Source organism: Mugil cephalus, chromosome 6, assembly GCF_022458985.1.
Source record: "Mugil cephalus isolate CIBA_MC_2020 chromosome 6, CIBA_Mcephalus_1.1, whole genome shotgun sequence".
Lineage (NCBI taxonomy): Eukaryota > Metazoa > Chordata > Actinopteri > Mugiliformes > Mugilidae > Mugil > Mugil cephalus.
The window spans coordinates 7,412,278-7,435,309 of record NC_061775.1 but is presented as its reverse complement, the minus strand read 5'-3'; the positions used below and the strand labels follow the sequence as shown (position 1 = coordinate 7,435,309).

The 23,032-nt window shown below is 42.4% G+C and overlaps 1 protein-coding gene across 1 annotated transcript in view; it reads left to right on the top strand.

Moving 5' to 3' along the window:
• The window catches only part of hcn2b (hyperpolarization activated cyclic nucleotide-gated potassium channel 2b), a 39,449-nt gene that overhangs the window by 4,826 nt on the left and 11,591 nt on the right, over positions 1-23,032 (top strand). The window contains exons 3-5 of the mRNA XM_047586146.1: positions 2,554-2,715; positions 12,403-12,621; positions 22,530-22,676. Of these exons, the coding sequence (XP_047442102.1) occupies positions 2,554-2,715; positions 12,403-12,621; positions 22,530-22,676 (528 nt within the window). The remainder of the gene's footprint in view (positions 1-2,553; positions 2,716-12,402; positions 12,622-22,529; positions 22,677-23,032) is intronic.

The following is a 23,032-nucleotide window of genomic DNA, read 5'->3' as shown; positions in this document are numbered from 1 at the left end:
GTGTCAGGGGGAACATTAGTTCTGGAGCCTCATTAATTATGACCGGGATGCTTCCTAATCACAGGGCAGGGCCTCTCAGTGTGGCTCCCAAAATGTCCCAAGGCCATCATCCATTAGAAGAGATACTCAAAACAAGCAAAGAAAGGGATGTCTTTGGTGGTTTGTGGCTAAATTACTTTTGTGATCCAAAGCAAACAAGGGGGGGTTATGACACAGTGTCACTCTGATGATCCCCAGTGGGATCCGCCGCCTGGCGCACACACATTAACAGTTTAGGAACAACTACAAAAAAGATGAAAGCAGCACAAGGTGTTGATCTGACCTCCAAATGAACTAAAACCCATAATGGGATGGTCCATAGAGGCCCCTCCCTTCAACCCGTAGGACCCAAACCTCCCCACTTGCAGGACACCATAGGACACCCTCAGTCTCACAGGTGTTTTGGAGACACAAGAGAGACCTACACAATATAAGGAAGGTGGTCATAATGTTATGCCTGATCAATGTACTGTATATCCACAAAGCAGACACAATCATACACTGAAGATATCCAGCTATTTTCCATGTGAAGTGACGTCACAGCTCAGATGCTACATTTGTTCAGAGCCTCCCACAGCCCTCCATGTAAATGAGAAATCGCTTTGTGCTCTTCTTGTGAAATCCACTTGGAAGAAATGACTGGGATCCGGTAAACATTGTCATTATGCATCCAAACACAGACTTTAAGAAAACGCCCAGAGCTCTTTGAGCCAGACTCATGCACATCAGCGGGTGGAGTGAGGTTTTGATATGAGCGGCACGCTGAGGGCAGCGAGGCCTCCGAGGTGACGCGATGAGTCACGGATCCCCCTGACCTGCCTGCCCACCAACGGTAAATTCAAAACAGAGGCCGACTGTTCACGTCTCTGTCACACGACTAAGTGTTTGGCCTAGTTCACATGTAGGGCGATCCTCTAGTCTCAAAAAAAACATTAAATTGGCTCATAAAGATGGGCTTTCCTTTATGCATAAATGTATACATTATATGCAGACACACAGCGTCTGGCCTACTTCCCTCTCCTGAAGGACAGTTCTCTTATCCCTAGTGAAGGAAATATCCTTTTGCTTAGGATTTAGTGGAGCATCCAGTTGGCCCAGTTAAGCAATGGTTAACACACACACACACACACACACACACACACACATCCAGGGGTATGTGTGTAGCCACAATGAGTGGTGTTTACCAATCTGTGACCACATCGCAAGCTCCTCACAAATGAACTTTCCTACCTGGGGCGAGCGATGCTGAGAACCAGCAGCGTGTGGCCGGCCTGGGCTGCTGATCAAAGCTTCATCAGCGCCTGATGAGTGTGGTTCTATCCCGTGGTTGTTGTTTTTTTTTTTCCAACTCCTGGTTATGATGTTGAACTGTCACATTTTTCTGAGAGGAGGCGACACACGGGGCACTTTGCAAAATCCAAACTTAGCATGTTTTATGATGACGTCATTATTGTTCCTACATTGGTCACCATTGAAAACAAATTTGCATCCTTACAAAAAGAGACAGTTTTTAAAGGTCTCATATGATGTGAGATGAGTCGACCTTAGAGTTAAATTCTACAAAGAATCAGTGGGAGAGTTTGGGCTCACTCTCAGTCTGAAAGAGTTTAAAATCTACTTTGTTTTGATTAACTCTCAGTGCTCCGATAATGCAGCCTGGAAGCCGGCCCGTCTTTCCCCGCCCACAACATTTTTTTTTTTGACTTTAAGTAAGTCTGGACTGGCTCACTTTAGAATTGATTATGCTCCAGCAAAGAGCTGCAAGGCCAAACAAATCAATCATTTGAGTGGGCTTTATGCAGTGGTGGGCAAGAAGAGTAACAGCAACATAGTCATACACATCACCTGAGCTGTGGAGTTGAATTTGTTTACAAATTACAGAGTGGCTCTGATTGGTTGGCGGACCATCCAATCGTATGCAGAGTTTTTTTTTTCTTCTCTATATCGATTGACACACGCCCCACAATAAAACCCAAGTAGCCAGTTACCAGACTCATATTCTCATAAGAATAGACTCTGTCTACGTCAGGCCACTGATACTGTTACACTCGGATTACAAAAATAGAGTGTGAATATTGTACTACATTCACGAGGTGGGAAAAGACGACTCCAAATAAATGCTTATGTTTCTTGATATCTTGTGGATGTAGTGTAAACATATCAATTCAAATCATGAAGACGGGTATTCTTGTTTTGTGGAGAACAATAATTATAGTTTGCTTCCAAATAGCTGTTAGCTAGCAGTCAATTAAGACAGCAGCTTTAAATTTAACACGTACTAAATGTTTTGTCATCACTCATTTAAATCCAGACTGAAGACCGAATCAAGATTTGAGAAAGCATGCCACACTGAAAACTTCTGTACAGACACAGAGAAGCTGCTGCCAGCCGTGTTTACCGTTGGCTCAGTCCGTATAAACACTGGTTTTTCATTCCCCTCACACGTCCATCTCTTCCTCTTCCCCTCCACTCCTGTAACTCTCCCCTCCCATCCATCTGTCCTCCCGCTGACAGATCTTCCACATGACCTATGACCTGGCCAGTGCTGTGATGCGAATATTCAACCTGATTGGTATGATGCTGCTGCTGTGCCACTGGGACGGCTGCCTCCAGTTCCTCGTTCCCATGCTGCAGGAATTTCCGTCGGACTGCTGGGTCTCGCTCAACAAGATGGAGGTAAGCGGAATAAAGCGCGTCGAGTTTGCACTCACAGACACATAAGTGGGACGAACATCAGTTAAAACATTTAGGCCGTCTGCAGAGAACAGTGAGATGGGGAAGAAAGAGCCTATCCTCAGTTCCAACAGCACATGGAGCAGTGTCTCTGCTTTGTCTTTCCTCTCTGAGTCCCCCGTTCCTTTTTGCTGGCATATATTAGGAGGAACAAAACTCAAGCTGCACGAAAAATGATCTTCCCAGATAAATGTTGGAAAATCATCATTTAAAGCCCGTGCATTTTTGGCTTTAAAAATTTATAAACCAACTAATATTCACGAAAGAGGGGCATCGTTTGTTCAATTTGCCTCCTAAACCCCTTTAAGAAGCTATTAAAACCCCTTGATCGCCACTAAATGCCTGTTTCAACCGACTTTAACTTTGAAGCTTTGACTAAATCATCCGAAGCAACAGCTTCTTTAGTTCGGCTTTCCGGCAAATATTTCTGACAAGCCTTCAGTTATCTTAAGTAAATCATAAATGCAGAGGGAAAACGGAGGAGGAACATGGGCAGACATCTATTTGGGTCTTTCTCATTTTGGACCCAAACTCTTCATCCTCTTAGACTTGTCATTCTGCATCAGAGATAACGGATTGGAAGCTGGTGAATGGCAGGGCCAGGGGCACGGAGAAGTCAGAGGATGTGAGCAGTGGAAACTCTGCCTGGTGGCCCTGTCACTCACTCACTCACTCACTCACTCACTCACTCACTCACTCACTCACTCACTCACTCACTCACTCACTCACTCACTCACTCACTCACACTGTGTCATTTTCTCACATATTTGCTTCTATATGATTTTATCCCACATTCCCAGTGGAGAGAGCACAGAAAGCTTGAACGCTGTATTAGTGTCTTTGTGAGGCCTGATCGACAATGACAAATTCACAGTAGTTATGCTATATTTTTGATACACAGTAATGACTTACTGGTAACTGGTTTACATATTTTATATCCATAGTTAATTGACAGTGATAGTTAAGATACTCCATGCAGTGGAGATGATGGATTCTCAGCTAAGAGGCAATCTCCATGGATAAAAAAGCATTTCCTTTAATCACCACTTGAGGCTGACTACAGAAGTGAATAAATGCTCCATAATTAAATGTTAAATACTCACCTCTTACAGCAGAGTTCACAGCCTGGTGCATCTCCATAGATAATTCCTGCATTCATGACAGCTGCATCAAGGGTTGAAGTCATTCACCATTAAGGCTTCTTGGGGAACAGGTGGGTTGCTAGCTTCCTGCCTAGCTGCCACCCACCCAACGCAGCTCCAATCACACTCCACATCCTTGCCCATTTTTAAATGATCTGGGTTTTAGAAGGCTGCCAAGACACTGTGTATCTAATAGAGAGTGATTTTTTCGGAGCAGCGTTGTGTTTTTTTTTTTTTTCAGTCTCAGGCTGTCTGTGAGCAGCCCTAGGTTTTCCAGTGGCATGCAGACGTTTCAATCCATCCAGCATCTTAAGTCAACAGTGGAACAAGTCACTGAGAGAGGTCACTCTTTCTGGCGGTTTAGACAAACAGAGGTAATAAAAATATGCACCAGGGCTCACTGAAAGTTCCTCTTACTTTACATCTTTATCTAATCAGATATCTGAAATACACAAATATTTTCACAACATGATAGAACGAATATAATGTAGATCAGCTGATCAGTATGACCGAGTAGAGGCCAGCTGGCTTTCATCTCTGGTTTGAAGAACTTCCTCGATTCCCTGCCTCAGAGCTAATAATAACCGAGAAGACCAGATGCTGGTTGTTGGCTGTAGTGTTTCTGGTGTGTTCAGTGGCAAGTTTTTGGCCCAGGCAAGGTGAGGTGACTTCACAGTTGGCCCTCGTTGCTGGCAGTTCACATTTAATCACTAAAAAAGGTGATCGCATGTGAACATTATGTGAGAAGGTGGAGACTGAGAGTTACAGATGAGAGTTTGCATTGCTATTAGAGACTGATTTCAGGAAGGTGGTCCAGGAGAAGCTGTTGGTATTAGTGCAGAATGATCTAATTTTCAAATATGTATCAATCATCTGCTGTAGAAACAACTCTGACACAGTGACGGAGCTGAAAGATCTTATTAGCTTGCTGCTACCTATTGCTGTAACATCACTCTTTTTGGAGGGAACACTACAACCACACTGCATCTAAAGATTTTGGATCTAAAGCGTTTTTGTCAGGCTCTTCCCGGAGCTGCCCGACTCTACATCTGCTGGGAAATGTTCGTTTGCTGAGAGGGAACCTTCTAATTCTGGCGCATAGATTTGTGACATTCAGGCCAATGAATAACACAGTGTACTTTGCTTCTCTGCTGCTCCTTCTCTTGCATTCTTGTTTCACCTCTGGTCATCTTTCTCTACACACACGTCAACAGTTTGGACGGGACTCTCCTCCACTGATATGCAGGGCATAGTGGTCAAACATGCTTCCTCTCCCAGTATCTGCAGCGGTTTCATCAGGATATGAATGCAAAAGAAAAAATATATTGTTCTCCAAGCCGTCACCCATATGTCCCTGCAGCCCACATGCCCTCCTTTCTCCTCACTTGTTTCTCTCCTCCTCCCCCCTTGCCGGGTATACATTCAGTCTTTCCTTTGATGCCTCAGAGTGACTCGTCTTGTTTATGCCTGTGTGCTATTTTCCGAGATCAGTGTCACAATGCAAGCTAGCGTGAGTGCGGGTGTGGCCGCCTAGTGTGCCGTCTAAGAGTAATCAAGGTCAGGTCCTCTTTGGAGCTGGTTTCAATGAGAGAGGCAGCGTTAAATGATCCTCATCCTCATGCTTCACTTCAGGCTGCCTGGCCTCCTGTCTGTGCTGGACATTTACTGGACTCCACTCTACTTTCATTTTAGTATCATCCGTGCACTTAAGGTTATGGAAATACATCAGGATAACCACTTTGATTCATTCGCTTGCTCAGGCGGCACTCTAGCGCGTACCTGCTTTTATATGTGTTATTCTGAGCTTTGTGTCATTATGTGAGGCTATGCGAAACACAAAATGGGCAAAATCAAAATAGCCTCCTTCTTGTCACGTATTCGTGTCTCAACACTTAAAAGCCCTTTCTGATAGCTGTCAGGGCCGACAGTAAATTGTTCCATTGCCAGGATGTTGGTTAGTGTTTCTGGCCCTAGTTTTTACGGTGTGTTCGGGAAACATTGGCACAAGTTAGACCCCTGTTGGCAGCTCTATAGCTAATTCAGCGTCAGGATTGGCACATATGGGTGGAGGGGAGAGGTTTCTGTGTGTCAGGCTTGTTCTTGTGCATCCAACATGCTGTTTTTCATATTTTGTCTGGTCTGGTCTAGGTGGGTGGTACATGTCTAAGTAACATCCACATGAATCTCACCAAGGTCTAAAAGTTTCCCAGCAGCTAAATATTTTTCACTTCTCCCATCACTAGTTTGAATGTTATGAATGATCCATATACGACAGCAGACACTAATTTGTAGTATATGCGCAATATTCATGCTCATGCAGCATAGAAGGGTTCAACTCAATATGTTAGCTAAGTGACTCTGTTATGTGGATGTTAACATCAGAATAAAGCTGCACCTTCTAAACGTCTCTCGGCTGCAGCCTGAACTGTTTCTTCAGGTAGTATTTAGGCTATTAGGAGTCATTTAAGGGTGTTTAACCGTAATAGTAACCTGATTTGTGTGGCCTTTTTATGCATGTGCACTGTATTCAAGCACACACGCAGATGTGCTTCAAGAAACACCCATGCTTTGAAAGTTAATAAGGATATCCTCTGTTCAGTCAGTTGAAGAAGTGATCAAACTGGCAGGCAGGCCTGTCAGCGCAGATGACAATAATGGACAGTTACTGCGTGAGAACTGTGCGTGGGGGTGTTACTGTGTATGCGTGTGACTGACAACTGCCTTTTATGATCTGGCAGCCACTCCTGGTTCTGTTTTGGTGCACAGCTCAGAAACACAACATGCATTTTGTTAGAGAGGGGAGAAAAAATGATGCAGTACGGTGTGCCATTTCAAACAAGGGTAATATTCCTGGTTTGGACACAGGGATTTATCAATTATGAAGCTCAACTCAACTCAAGCTTCATCGATGAAGCACCTTTAAGACGACAGCAGTCGATCAAGATGCTTTACAGTGAGGGCACAGTAATTTTGAATACTAAAAAATATGAATTACCAGGGAGAAGAAGTGGGTTTTTAGGGAGGATTTAAACCTCTCTAAGGACTGGGAGGTTCTGCTATAGAAAGGGAGACTCATCCAGGGTGCAGGGGCAGCTGCTGTGAAGGCCCTGTCACCACTAAACTTCAGTCTAGTTTTGGGAACCTACAAACAGTAGCTCTTATGAGGCCCCTGGCTCAGTCAGATAGAGAGGGACAAGACCATTGAGGGCTTAAAAACGATTGAGAGAAGTGTGATGTGGTCGTGCTTTTTCTTGCCAGAGAGAAGTCGAGCGGCAGCGTTCTGAATGAGCCGACAGTGGTCGAGAGAGTACAGATCTGAGCCAATGTACAGGGAGCTGCAATAATCTAATCTAGATGTAACAAAGTCATGGATGAGTTGGAAGTTGGAAGAAGCTGGTTTTCACTACAGCGCCGATCTGCTTATCACATTTAAAGAACACCAAGGCTCCTAACACAGGACAGGAAGCTGTGAGGAGGTGCCTTTTAAATTTTATTTTTAAAGACCTCGCTTATGACTTTGTGATGGGGCAGAGGGGCTTTGAGCTAAATGCTAACATGCTCACAATGGTAATGATGCTGAAGGCTGTCGTGGAATAATGGAACATGTTTCGCTTTAGCATGTTGTTGTCAATGCAGCCAATATTGCTATATAGTTAGCATGGTTTAAAAGCTAAAGTTATGTTTAAAATCACTATGAAAATCTGCATATTATTATCATTACTACATCAAAGGACTTTTCTTTGGGATGATGCTTTCGGCTTGTTTCATATGGCCCCAGCTTGCATCATCAACTTGACACATTTTCCAGCTGCACACAGTCACACACACACACACACACACACACACACACACACACACACACACACACACACACACAGCAATCTGGTCTTACAGCAGCTGTTTACCTGTACAGTGGCTGGATCTTCCAAAAGACACATTTTACAAAGGTGGGACACTCAGAGGAAATGATAAGCAGATGGCACCTGAGAAATGAGACACTCTCTTATTACTACCAACCCTGACAGTAGTGCACCTGTAGTTTTAACTCAGCTCTGCAATATGTTCCACTTGCATGAGTGGGTATAAAGATGACAGCTCTCAATTGCCAAGCTGCAAATGTTGAACAGCTCAGGGCTTAACGCTATGGTGGTGGTGGTGGGGGAATACACATATCATGTTGGCAAAGTGGAGCCAGCACAATGATCTGAAAGGTTTTTAGTTTTTATACGCGGTGAAAACTAATACAGCAGGCGTAGAACATAGTTAGTGTAACCAACAAGAAAACAGATCATTTCATCTCATCTGTATCACGTGGAAGAACAGAATAATGAACTTTTACGTCTGTCAGAGGAGAAATACCAATTACAGGCTAATGAACTCAGACAAAATAACAACGGCTTATTGAGCAGCAAGCCTTGATCCACTGAGTCACATTCTTTCTACAAGTCAATTAAATCCTACTGCGTAATTTACATCCATTTCACATTTGACAAAGTCAATCAAAAGATACACAGGAATATACTAGGCTGGAAAGGATTCAAATTAGTGGTGTGTACAACACAGATGTTCTTTCATTGTTCCTTTACTTTTTCGGCACATTACTTTTCCTTTACATTAATACATTACATTAATGCTCGTTTGTTATTGCACATTTTTTTATCTTTACACTGCCTATTAATGTGCATCTTCTTAATGCAGAATACGTACAGTACAGTTTATTCCGTGTTTATATTTCTTGCATGACTAAATAAGTGAAAGTATGACTTATTTTTATGTCTATTGTACTAAACAGCACAATAAATTCCTCACCTGTGCGAACCTATGTGGCAATAAAGAGAATCCTGATTCTGATTCATCCCATGAGCGTTTAGACTGATTTTCTGCTGACATACTGTATGTAGTTCCAAGAGAATTTCTCATAGTGACTGCGGCAACTTTTCATTGAGCACCATATAGACTATATATATTCATCACTTTATTTTATAGTTTGACTGTAAATTAGAAGGCTTATATGCTAAGCTAAGTGAACGTCTTAGCTGTTATGCTGCCTGTAGATGGTATCAATTTCAGCCTGAGTAGTCGTGTACATAACTCGCACCTTAAGAAAAATGTCCATTTACGAAGTTGTGAATACCACAAGCAAAGGCCGTTTATATTGTTTACGGGTAAACACAGTTCACAATGTAAAAGCTGGAAGGAAACTTAAGAAATGCCTTTTGTCCTAGTGTAAACGACGTCCGTAAGTCGTGAGAATATCACTGCTTAGCAAAGCATTCTTAATTCATTTTGTTAAATTATTTCAGCAGACGCCAAACCTTCTTTATGCTCGAATAATAAATGTAAACACTGGCCCAGTAATCTGAATTACTGTGAATCTTATTATCGTATATCATTGCTAACAAGCTCTATTATGTAATTTTTTATATTAAAATTCTAAATATCTGGCCTTCAAAGTAAGCCCGCTCCCTGCCAGCGTTAGACTTTCAGTGAGGAACTGCACGCTGTCAAAGAAGATGGTTGAGCATGACGCGCACGCACACACACAAACACACGCACAGCGTAATAGATGCTGAAAGTCAAAGAGCATGTAAACCCAGACGGATGTGCCAGCATGCACGTACACTCACTATCCTATAATTATACCATCGTGCATCATAGATGTCCAATTCTCCCTTTGTGTTCCTCCCTAAATGTATTATGTACAATTAGCTATCATCTGTGTCGTCCAGTGAGGAATGATAACAAATAAAAATGAACATAATAGCTCATTTCGGTTGTTTCCTCTGTAACTTTACCTTTGACAACACCTGCTTCATTATGGAGACCCAGAATTTTGGAGATTACTTTTGCGTTACCTTGTATTATGTTTTTGTATTCCTTCTTGTAACCATTCATGTTGGTCCGGTCCAGCTATAATGTGTCACTCTATGTGATGCATGTAGTGCTCATTATTAAAAGACTGATCTAGAGTATGCAGCATCTGTTTGGGATCACAGCTGCAGCTGTTCTGCTTGGTCATGATGGGTTAAGGTGGGACTTTGGTGACGACAACCAGTGGGGGATATCACGTGATACATGATGTTGTATCTTCAGCCTTTCTCTGCAGGTTAGAGGCAATGCAGAGTATCACTCATGTTTTCTCAAATCTAAGTGTTTTTGATTCACATGGCCCTGGTTTCATTCGATACAATACTCATTTCAGTTTCAAAACAGTTTTACGTAAAACAATGTTGTTGTTGTTTTCAGAGATTTATGGTATTTTATTTCTGGTTGTCACATCTTGCATATGACTGCTTTTTCTTTGTCTTCATTTACTTGCTTCTTTATTTCTAACGAGAGAAGGCAGGAAAAAACGTATTATAAAAGCACAAATTTGGGATTTTATGAATCGATATCAGATTTTTTAAATTAAGATAGATTTGAATTGTGATATACTGTACATTTTCTAAACCCAGCCTTAATGGCAACTAAAAATATTGTGATGTAATTCATAACAATTGTAAGGCATTGCAAAAATGATCTCTTCACTAAATCCATTTTCCTGAAAATAATAATAAAAATCATCCTTATTGCACAGTTGCAGTCACATTTTTCAGATATGTGCTCATGCTCTGTATTTGCATGAATATCCCTGCAGCAGCAGGAGACTCATATGACAGACAGACCTTGACTTTAACAAAAACATTTCCAGGAGCACGGGAGAGATGATTTGGTATTCCAGGTAATGCATCTTTAACCCACGGAGGAGTTATACTGTCACCTCCTGTATCTGTGCCAGGGGATAAAACAACTTCCTGGCATCACAGACTTACAGTGATGATGTCTTATAAATGTCACTATAGCATGCAACGGTAGTAGATAGGCTATTGTATCATCCTGATGACAGGCAGATAAGCTAGGAACTATTTGGAGATTTTACAGTGGCTGAAACTCTGTGCGGTCATAAAGTGATCAACCTCAAGAGTATGAGTGAATACACTTGCTGATTGTATCCACTTAGCAGCAGTCTGTAATCATGGTAGATTCGGGATAGATCCCAGACAGCCATTGAAATATTATGAGTACTGTACTTTTCTTTGACTGTAACACAGCAAGGTTGAAACTCAGCCAGACAGATGCAGCTGAGGGAAAGGAAGTGTTTATTTCTGTGCCTCGGTTCTGGGTTAGGGCACCCTACTCCTGATGTTTATTCAGTAGCAATGGGGCCAGCATGTCGATGGCACTTCCACATCTGTTCAGCACCTGTAGCACTCTGAGTACTCATTCTGAGGCTGGGTGTGAGATTGGGTTTGTGGGAAATTTCATTTCTTATAATGGTCTGAAAGCTCTCTGGATGTCAGTGAGACATCACATAGAAATAAGAGTACGGCTGGAGTCATGACGGTGGTGGTCTTAAGCTCGGAAGCTTCTAACTGTTGTGGTTGGTCTTTTATCTCAGATTAGAAGGTCCAGTTTATCTCCTCAAACGAATCAGAACAACTGATACGGCTGACAGGTCAAAACCGATAGGAAACTTTAAGCCGTGCGGGGAGCTGGAGCCGAGCTCACAGTCTGACACCAGGGCTTAGTTTCTGGTTACCCCGCAGCTAGAGGCTAAGTGCATTTGAAATCTCATCTTCTTTCTCCGCAGTCCCTCAGATCACCTCTCTAAACACTAATTCTGAAACATCTGATGGCAGCGCCTCGCCAGCACGTCCTCTTTCACCTCCTCCAAAACCTGACCAAATTTGAATCTCAAATTAAATGCAAACGAGCAAAGGAAAAAATACAAATCAGATATGAATCTCTCCAGTCAATCAGTGGCTGAGGGCATGAGAGAGTTTTTGGAGCAACACTCTCACATAACAACACACACACACACACACACACACACACACACACACACACACACACACACACACACACACACACACAGAGAGTGGTAAACTCAAGACAGTGTGTGAGGCACAGCTGTTTGAGGGGAGGATTTGAGGTTCATCAGTGACTGTGGAGGGCTTTCTAATGAATCCAACATGGGAAAATTAGGGGTTGACTGAGTGTGCGAGCACCAATCAAAGGTAGACAGGAGCAGGCAGATGCACGGGCTCCTCATTAACCCCCCACCCCCCGCTGCTTGGCCAAGACTAGTGGTGATGATTAGGCCCTCCATTAAACCTCAAACAGTCACCACAAACGTAGACTTCACCGGGGATGTCTCACTCTTTAGACCTCCTAATGGTTAATTTTGCTGTCTCTTCAACCACTTCTGTCACACTCTAACTTGTATGAAATTTTACCACAGTGAGCCTTTACAATCTACTCTTGGCAGAGAAGACAGCCTTCTGAAAGATCTGAAAGTTGTCAAAGAGCTTCCTCAAAGAACTACATGAGTTTGATTTTTCTTCTTTCTCCTTCTTCTCTTCCATCTTTGTGTTCTTTCATGTGTGTTGTTTACCAAACCCATGTTTACTCTGCTTTCTGTCATTCAAACCCTCATCTCCTCCTACAGAATGACTCATGGAGCGAGCTCTACTCCTTCGCCCTGTTTAAGGCCATGAGCCACATGCTGTGCATTGGATATGGCAGACAAGCCCCAGAGAGCATGTCGGACATCTGGTTGACCATGCTCAGCATGATCGTAGGAGCCACCTGCTACGCCATGTTCATCGGCCACGCAACTGCGCTCATCCAATCTCTTGACTCATCTAGACGTCAGTACCAGGAAAAGGTAGGGAAACGGCTAAGTTTTGGTGTCTTTTAATACTGCATCATTTATTCCTTCAGACAAAGTTTAGATGTCTGGGACTGGGTTAACAAATTAACCAATTCTAATGGACATAATATTCTGGTGGGACAGTATTTGTTATACCAACAATGGGTCCAATAATTTTGTATATTGAGAAATGGTGGTACTATTTAGCTCTGCTCGTTGTATTAGCATCTCTCACTGTTCTCACAAGGTCTGTATGATTTCAACAAAAAAAGCTTTGATCAATCCATACACTACCTTCTCAATACCAAATGGCAAAGCTAGCAACTAGCGGTTTGAGGCTAATGGTTTGCTGAGCATGAACTGCTAACTAAAATTGTGTTAAAGTTGAAACGTGACTCCAAATGAATGCTAATGGACCGCCATATCTTTAAGATAGGCAACTGTTTTTAACAAGTTAACAAGTCAACTCAGTGATAAAGCACAGTGTATTGTTTTAGTTACGTCCCCAGGGCTTGAACAGCTTTTTTTTGGACGTGGCATTCATGTCAATGTTATTTAGACATATACCACAAACCTAGACCACACCAGACACCCCCGACCCCTTAGCAAAGACACTACTTGATGGCAGCAGCCATCCCCAGCACAAGTTGTTGACCTGGCCTCCAAATTCACTCGATCCCAAACTGATCAAGTATCTGTGGGATGCATTGAAACAGGTCTGACCTGAAGAGGCTAACAACTTCCTGTTACCAGACACCACCTGACACCCCCAGAAGGCCCATGTCCATTCACTGACGAGTCACAGCTGTCTTGGAGGAACAAGGGAAACCTACACAATATTAGGAAGGTGGTCAAAATGTTATGTCTGATCATGTATATTTTACTGTTATACTCTGCTTCCAAGAGAAATAGTTCTTAAGAAGTCAAAAATAGGTTCAGAGATAATGATTGTGAAAGAGTTGTTCTCTTAATATAGACTAAAAAGAGAAATCAAGATACAAGATGCTGCAGAAGTGTCCCTTTATCACCTCTCATTGGCAGGAGATAAGGCAATGCATGCAGAAATTATCCTCCAGTATACTGTAGGAAGATGAACATCAGATGTACAAACTCTAGAGACAAATACACGTTTAGAAGAATGTCACCTGCAAGACACTAGATTCTCCAGTTGTGCTGACTTCTAGGCTACAGATACATACATACCTAGCTGAACGATATAGTACCTTACCCATACTTCATAAAGAGATTCGATTGACATTATTTGTCCTTTATAAGACTGTGGATAAGGTTATCATATTCAGTGTGACAAGACAGGGATTGGTCTTTTGATTCCAAGACACTTTGAAAGAAACAGCATCTGTTCTATTAGTGTGATATTCATGGCTGCGGCTGGCTGGGCCTCGGCCCGTCTGTTGTCTCTGTACAACTGCAGATCAAAGCTTTCGGTGCAGGCCAGGGAGGGGCCCGCTTTACAAGGCTACAGTGTCATCTAAGCTCTGTGTCTTGTTAGCTTCCTCAGATCTTTGTGATGTGGAGAAGTCTCATGCTATCGGTTCACATCCATGCAGACATGCACACACGCATCAGAGTGATTGATCAAGCTTTGTTGTTTAGTTGAAGCCCCTGGCCAGTGTTTACAACAAAGGACGATTAGCTAATCGACTATAGCTTTATTCAGTTTCTCTTCTGTCTCTCGGCTTGGCATCCTGTTGGAGAAATAGACATCTTAGTTTGTTTTCTAGGTCATCATATCAGCAAGCACCCACAATGTTGATTTTATAGACTGACTGACTCTCCTGCAAGAGGGACTTGAAATGAAGCTGTACATATCTATCTGATAGATATGCATGGTAAATGCAGGAGAGAATGGAAGCGTTATCAGTCGGCGACTGTACAGTACACCATCTGTAATCCATCAGCACTGTGAGCAGTGAACACACAACTATAGATTTACCTCAGTTGGTCAAAAGCAAACTGTAACATTCTGAAAATACATCTTAATGTATCATTTAAATGAAAAAACAAAAAAAGTAAGCCGAATCCCGACAGAAGTGTCAACCCTCAGCATAACTTCTGGATGTCACTGTGAACCATTTTCATTACCATCACTTTCTACTGTTTCCGTCTGTGGCCTCAGGTCTGTAGTCTGCTGTCTCTTAAATCCATTTCTCGGAACACGCGCTCATAGACCTGCTTTTACGTAATTGCCTTTTCATCTTGCCAACTTTTCACCTTGTGTTTCTACCCCATGGATTTTTAAAATCTGCTTTTCGAAGTTGCTTCTCTTTTGATCATCTTTTCTATTTTCATAGCCACACTGTGTTTTAAGCTTTGTTGCATCGTCTTATATCATTACATTCTGCTTTTCTGTAATAAATTTGATTAACTTTGTCTGGTCAGCTACTGTTTTCAACAAGTTCTCTACAAAGGAGGTTGTGCTCTCTTAGCTCATAGTCTCAATAAGTTCACGATTGCTGGAACTGGCCCATTTTTCCACCTGCACTTTGAGATGTAAAAAAGTGTTTCTTGTTTTTGGAAATTGATCCGCTTTTGCATATATTTTTCTGCTTTGGTTGAAGAAGTTGGACGAACCTGGGAAAAGTTTCCATACCATTGTACTTTAATTGCCTTCCAGGATGGCTATTTGATGGCTATTAAAGCCAAGAGTCTGCAGGAGGTCCTCTCGCAGTGAGTGCAGATCACATTTCTCCTGCTTACACTGGGGAAAAAATTGAAAGAAGGAGCAAATGAGCTGCTGACTCCATGCTGGAGTCTGTTTTGTGTCAGTGACGTGTAGCTCGACTCTCCGCGCTGTGACGTCTGTAGCTAACAGTTCCTGCCGCCTGTCTCGTTCCTCATTCTTCCGTGATGCACGGCGGTGAAGTAAAGGGCAGAGTGGCAACACCGCGCGAGGCTGGACCCAGAAAACATCCCTGTTCGCCTCCCGTGCCTCCTGACTGTTTGTTCCCCATTAACCACTCAGCTGAACAGTGCTGCACTGCAAGTCTGCAGCGAGTCCTGCCATCAGATAACAGGCTGGAGACAGAGCTATTGGCTGGAACTCACTTTACTGCCAAAACAGATTCTTTGTATAAGATAGTCTAAATGCTAGTGACAGCATGGGCCTGTATTGACATAAGACAGAGTAAACAGTTAGCATTGCTCTTTGTGTTGAGACAGAAATGTCATAATAACTCCGGCACTAAGCATCTTGCAGATACACCAATGACCAAAGAAAGATGTGGACTCTGGTTGTTTACCGTGGTTTGGAGATAGACAAAGAGCGTGCCGGCATTATTCTTCTTTATCAGAACTGACATGTTTTGTTTGGTTATTGGTGTGTTCATCAGGTCTATGAACAAGAATATAAATAGAGATGCAGTTACTGCGGGATGACAGAGCTGCCAAGCAACACATTAGACATTACTACTGACAAGTAAATCTCACCTTAAGACTTTGGCTGCGTTTCCCCAAACATTTTGTCCTCCGTGCTCATTTAGACTTCTAAATTACTTTTTTTTCCACTTACTACAAAGTAGTATAAAGTTACGAGCTGCTGCACCACACTCTCCATTTTGTTTATATCCACCTTCCACTGAGGTCATGTTAGATCATGTCAGCTGCTGCAGATCTGACATAATAATCCAACTAATATCCTGAAGTGTGTGTGGCACTATCGTCGAATCAAATCAAAACATGTTGTGTGGGCAACTTTGAGATTAGAGAGGAGAATATCTGAGAGGATTGTCCTGAAGTGTGTGTGTGCAACCTGATTTCAAAGTCTGCAACTCCCACCTCGACAAGAACTCATGAACTCCGAGTCTGAGATGATCAGGTGGCTTGTTTTGATACTGAGTCATGCTCTGGAGAATGACACACTCAAGCCATGCACATCTGAAAAATACAATCCATTAATATCGAGGTTTTTGTTTCATTCATTCATCTACTTTTGTATCTACTTGCTTTGTATAAGGTGGAATCAAAAGCTGCTGGTAGATCGATTGTGTATTGATGTGTATTGCATTGACGCGCTTGATGTGCACAGCTCTTCTTCAATTATTGGTAGTTGGTCAAGGGTTATGTAATCTGGTGCTGATGGGATGCTGGTGTTGTTGTGGTAAGACGCAGTCAAGTGGAATATCAGACCGCACCGCCAAAAGAGCTAGAATCATGGCTCCATGCCAGCTACAGACGCCCATGGCAGTAGTTTTGACAGATTCCTGATCTCCTACTGTGGCTCTAATAGTTTACATTGCAGTACACAGCCACTTTCTTGGTGCCCATTATCAGGTTAAACTGTTTTTCTTCTACACACACAGCATTAGTTGCACTGATGATGAGCCACACTGTGCTCATTGTCACTGGTTTATCTTTACACACCGTTTGATTTGCGTTTTTAACTATTAGTCTGCTGTAATTCTGTCAGCTGCTCATCCGGTGTATTCGTATATTGAGTCTGCGTCCCCTCTTGTCTTTCTCACACTATTGAAAGTAGGAAATTCTGGATGTGTTTTGTACGGCTGTGGCTCAGTTGATTGAGTGTCTATGAATTATAGAGTTGGGGGTTCAATCCCTGTCTAACTAAAGGCTGGCTGAAATCTCTTAGGGCACCTTGCATGGAGACTTCAGTGTCTGATAATCCATGAGAAACACTACAAGTGTAGACCATTTACCACTACTTTAAGCCAATTACCTTGCTTTGTTCTCTAGCAAAATGGTAATGGGATGGACTGCGGAGCTGTTAACTTGTAGCTGGTTATCATGAGTAATGGCATCAGCGTCACTTTCTTTTTTTTCACCACATACGTGGCCACGTTCACTTTTTAATCCTATCACTTTTCTTTGCGCATCGTAGCCGTGGAGCATCCACGATCCCAGGAAATGTGCATTTTTAAACACCCGCGGGCAGAGCTCGGGTTGCGGATAATGCCAGCTGACGTTAATGTGTCTGTGGGTGTTTGCACAATCTCGCCGCGCGTTCAGACTGATGATGCAGCGGCTGCAGCTTAGTGTTACCCTTGTCACCCCCCTCCTTCACGTTGAGGTGATTGGCGTCCTCATCCTGTGTTTCTCCACAACCCTCTTACCATCTTCGTCCCTCAAACCCCCCCCCCCCCCCCGTTTCATGTGTCCATTCGTCCTTGACTGTTGGGCAATACACCATCTGCCAGCGGACACCGCACATGGACCGAGGGCATTAGCCATTATGTAACTGCACTCTTGCATCTCCTCCCCCATCATTTCCTCTCCCTCAAGAGTCATGAAGCACCGTGTTCAGGTAGTTGCGAGAGGAGGGAGATATGACCCCTGGAGCTGCCGGTGATGAGCACTGATGGACTTGGCCTTGATGCGTAAGACAGCGACCGGGGAAACTGCTCACTACATAACGTGGACAATCACTCAGGCCTGACGTGGAGTAGCTGGGGTCTGACAGAATAGGTTAGGCTACTGATTTAAAACTGGTGTATCAATAGTTCTTTGCCAGAAATGTATTACAATTTGTTATATTCTCTCATTGTTTAAATTCAATCATTTCTTTTATTTGTTCAGCACATAGTAGGTGTTCAGGGACACATTTAGATTTGTATTCTTGATCGTAGTTTTTGTTCGACTCGTTTCTGGATTGATTTCTAGAACTTCTCCATTTTCTTGCATTTGTGTTCAGAACACTATTCAATAACATAAAGAAAGAATCAACTAAAGAAAGAAGTTACTCAACCCTTTATGAATGACTTTGACTGAGGGCGGGGGATAAAAGGGTAGGACAAGGTCCTGTCTACAAAGAAAAGTTCTGAGCAGCAAAAAAGTCAAATTGAACTCCTTTAAAATATTCACACAATCCACTTCTAAAATCTCTAAAGCGTTTCCCTTTCTACAGCTCCTCCTTAATTTCTTGGCTTAAACGATACATAATGACGAACAAGTTTTCAAAGGTGATTCACATTACACACTGATGACACGTGCTTCTTTCACTTCTGTGTTTGCATGTTTGCAACAGTTCATTGTTTTTAAGTCCTTCAGTGTCATTGTCAACACACACGAACCCACGCATACCGACCTCACGATATATAGCGAGCGTGCATACTCGCGTGTGTGACTAACAGTGTGCACAATTACTGCTCAGTCAGTACGCTAAAGGCCATTGCTCAAGTTAACTTGAGTTTTACAGTCTCAAGACATCACACACGCAGATATAAGACATGTCACATCCTGAGCTGTGACGCACAGTGTTGTGCATTAATAAGAGGGACAATTAAATTTCGCCTTTCCCTCTGTAGCAGCTTACACTGATGGCCATGCATCATTCTTCCAAGCCACCAATTAAAGGCTTTATGACCCATAAAAAAAAAACAAAAGAACTCCGAGTCAACAGGCCTAGGGAAACAGATGTAATTGTATAAATGTAATGCATTTGTTATCTGCTGGTCTGGCCACCAGTGGTTTCAAGAGACGCTGAACAGTTCATACATGTTGAAACATTGTCAATTGAGAATGCAAATGCAAAAAAGTAGTAATGTAAAAAAGGATTTTTTTTCTCTCTTTTTTCCCCCTTTATTTTTCAGTTCAAGTTTTTGTTTTCAACGTCTGTTCTTAGAGCACTGACGGTTGAGAGTGATATGGTGATACCCTACTTCTGCTTCGCACCATGCCTCCTGGTTTTTGGCCACTTTTAAATGCTCATGCTTAACACATTTTAAGGCTCATTCAAAAAATGGTTGGCGCCCTAGTGGTTACAGGAAGTGATGAGAACATGTTGCTAGTCAACAGGCAAATGTTGGCACCTCGCAACCAAGGCTAGCAGTTAGCATGCTAATGAACGGTAGTAGGAAATGAGGCTCTTGGGAATATCTACGTTTTATATCTCTAGAAGAGCTACGACATATTATCTCATGATATACAAGTATTTACAGCTTAGCATCTGTTTACGCAATTTTTAAAAACTTCATGAACCACTTTATAACTCATCCATTCCGAGCTTTGAATTTCTACTTACAAGGCTGTAAACGTCCAAAGAGGGGACTGGTCTTTAACCGTGGTCTTTCCTTGTGAGTATAGTAAAGGGTTCATTCCAAGTCATTTAGTTCTAAGTACTTTTTTGTTGTTTGTTTTGAGACATGAGGCCGCTTGAGTCTATTCCTGCTGACTTTGATTGACACGGCCACTAATCTGAGTCTAATGCTGAGAAAATCTGAAAGTCAATAAAACTGTGCTGCTTCTTCTTCAACCACTTTTAAAAGAGTGGGAGAACGAGAGAGGAAGGGATGTCATTCCAGTTTAATTGACTCTGTCACACACTCAATCCTCAGGCGGGAAAACATTTAATAGTCGCCTCCCAGTTCCTCCCGGTGCCTGACTAAATGAGCCGCATACTCTGCAAGTTTGTGCATCTTTATTCTTACTGACACATGGTAAATGGGGAGAAATTCGTCACATTACGGCGAGCCCATGTGTGTTTTACTGGATTTGTGTGGCGCACTTTCATTTTTGGAGCGGGCCCCTTTGCGCCCCAAACATATTAATTAAGAATTTGAAAAGAAATTTCAGAGGAAGTGTGGAAGAGTGGAACCTGTAATGTCTACTGCTACCACAGGTTTTTCATGCTAAATGGACCGTGACTCAAGGCAATTAATTAAGATCCAATGAGATCAAGATTAAAGCCGGTCGACGTGCATAAGAACAGGATGCAGTAAATTGTTTTTGGAGACGTAATTTCATTATGCGGCTCATTAAAGTGAGCGATCCCATCCGTACTGTACTTAGGTGAAGTGGTATTTATGTGCGCAGCTTTTACATGACACTGGAGGATAGGATAGTAGACTTTAATAAAGTAATAAACATAAAAAGTAATAAAAAGAAGAATAGATAATTATATAGACAATTACACAAGACGGAGTGGATTTTAAATTATTTACTTCAAAATGCAATGATGTAATGTACAGTAAATGTTACTCTTTTCCCCCCACATTATAACTCTTACACAAAACTCATTTTTTTCCCTTTCATGAAAACTGTTTAACATATTTATATGGGACTAGAAACCCATCCTGCACACAGGCAAGGTGAATGATGTCCTACCTTGACAGCCACTATGAGCTGTGTTAGGGATATTGTGATTTGCGGCGTCGTTCATGACGCCGGGGTCAAGCCTCTTTTTTATTCTCTAAGCCATATGTCACCAATAAATGTAATTTCCTGTCCAGTGCATGAGTCAGTGGCTGTGACAAGTAAGGTCATAGGTAACGCTCCCCCCACACCTTCATACATGTCGTGTCCTTTGAATCAAACTGGTGTCGGACAGGCGGAGGTTCTCCTTCAACCCTGCTAGAAGTCTACTACTCGTCCGACTGGCAGTTTATTCCACAGAGATATGACTCATGCTGCTTAACACACACACACACACACACACACACACACACACACACACACACACACACACAAACACACACTTTATAGAGAGAGAGAGAGGAGCCTTATATAACATTTAAAATAACTCCAGCCACAGTGCGATCTTGTCACGCTTTTTGCGGAGTCTTGCTGTTTAGGCTTTGCTGTTTGTGGATCCTTAGGAACAGCTGAGCCATTCATATTATTCACCTCTCCTAATAGGGACTTAAACATCTTTTCATGTTGGCGAGTCAGCCGCTGATGTAAACGGATAGTGAGCAGCTCTCCACTGGATTCTGGTGTTTTCTTGTTAGCCTATTTATTGTTAAGTCAAATGGCACTTTCTTATCCAAAGGTTTTCTAGTGTGCGTAATAGCGTAAAGATTCTTCTTTGTTTACAGAAAGGTAGTGAAGCAGGAAACCTCATTGATTCCTTGTATGTGCACACACACTTGACCAATGAAGCCGATTCTGATTCTGATGACTCATATTCCTGGAATAAATGAGATAACCCCGAGAACCAATTGGTGTACAGTGAATAAGGAATAAAAGCACATTTTATTTACCCACACTGACACAAGGCCACGCGGCTCGTCCTTTTAGGAGGAGCCATAGAGTAGATCCAGCTGTGGCAACTTTCCCCAGGGTGTCCAGGCATGAAATGTGTTAGGAAGCGGTGATAATGAGGTGAGAGAGGCAGACGCTGGGGCTGCGTTTGGTGTGGACAAACGCAACAGCGGTGGACGTGTTGGTGTGAATCATTCGGGTTCAATTTGACCCTCCAGCGAGCAAACGCGATGTGCTGGAGCCAACCTCTGTTTTCAGTTCTTTATTACCAGCCACATAGTTACATATTTATAAGCTCCAACATAAATAACAAACATCTTCCTTCCTCTGAAGAGCACACAAATGCCCACTGGTTCCATTTAATTATTTAACTCTGTCTTTTTTTTTCTTCTCTGATTTCACAGATCATGGAAAGGTCTTTTTTCTCATGAAAGATCAAACATGTTACAATAATGGACGTGTTTCCCTCAATAAAAAGCCTGGTAATATTTTCTATAGATGTGTCCTGTAAAAAAAAAAAAGCATTTAGTAAAACCAATAAAACCAAAGAGAGAGTGAGTAGACGTGGTTAACATGTACAGTGTTTTTCTTCTCTGAAGGGGACATGAGGAATCCTCCTGGGCTTTACAGAGATGTCATGTTTCCTTAACAGCTCTATCACAGCTTTCCTTCCCATCACGATGAGCTATAACTGGGTCACAGGATCCACGTGTGTGCAGAGCATCTCAGCGGCTTCAGTGTTCAGTGCACACATGAAGCTGACAGTAACAGGCTGAAAAAATAGTCACTTTAAGCGGATGACGTCTCCACAGCTGCTCTAACTTGTGCAGCAAGATGGCTGCGAAGCCTCGGAGTTGTACCAACTCCTCAACCTGTCACAATTAACAGAAGAGCTGCAGAATCCTGTTTTTATTGATTCATGCTTCTGTTTCCTCTCATTACCATCTCTCACGCCTCCCTCCATCTTCTAGTACAAACAAGTGGAGCAGTACATGTCGTTCCACAAACTACCCGCCGACTTCAGACAGAAAATCCATGACTACTACGAGCACAGATACCAGGGCAAGATGTTTGATGAAGAGAGCATCCTGGAGGAGCTTAATGAGCCTTTGCGTGAGGTATGAAAACACCCCAGCATTCACACCAGTGTGCTCATTCACCCATAAACACTTATTTCTCAAATCTCCACCAAGTAAGCAGACTGGAATAAATACATTTTAATGCATATTAATTGTCTCTTCTTCTGAAAAACTCGAGCAGGTAATTAAAAAAGATGTTAATTCCAGACCACTCGGTGTCAGATGACTTTGACTTAACTTTTTACTAAGTTAATGGAACATGCTTGGTTGCATCACTCTCTGATCTGTACGTTTTTGCCAGTTTCCATTGAAAATGTTTAAAAAGAAAGAAGGAGAAGGGTTTAAAGTGATTTCCACACGGACTTTATGGTTCTACACATCCAAAAATAGTTATT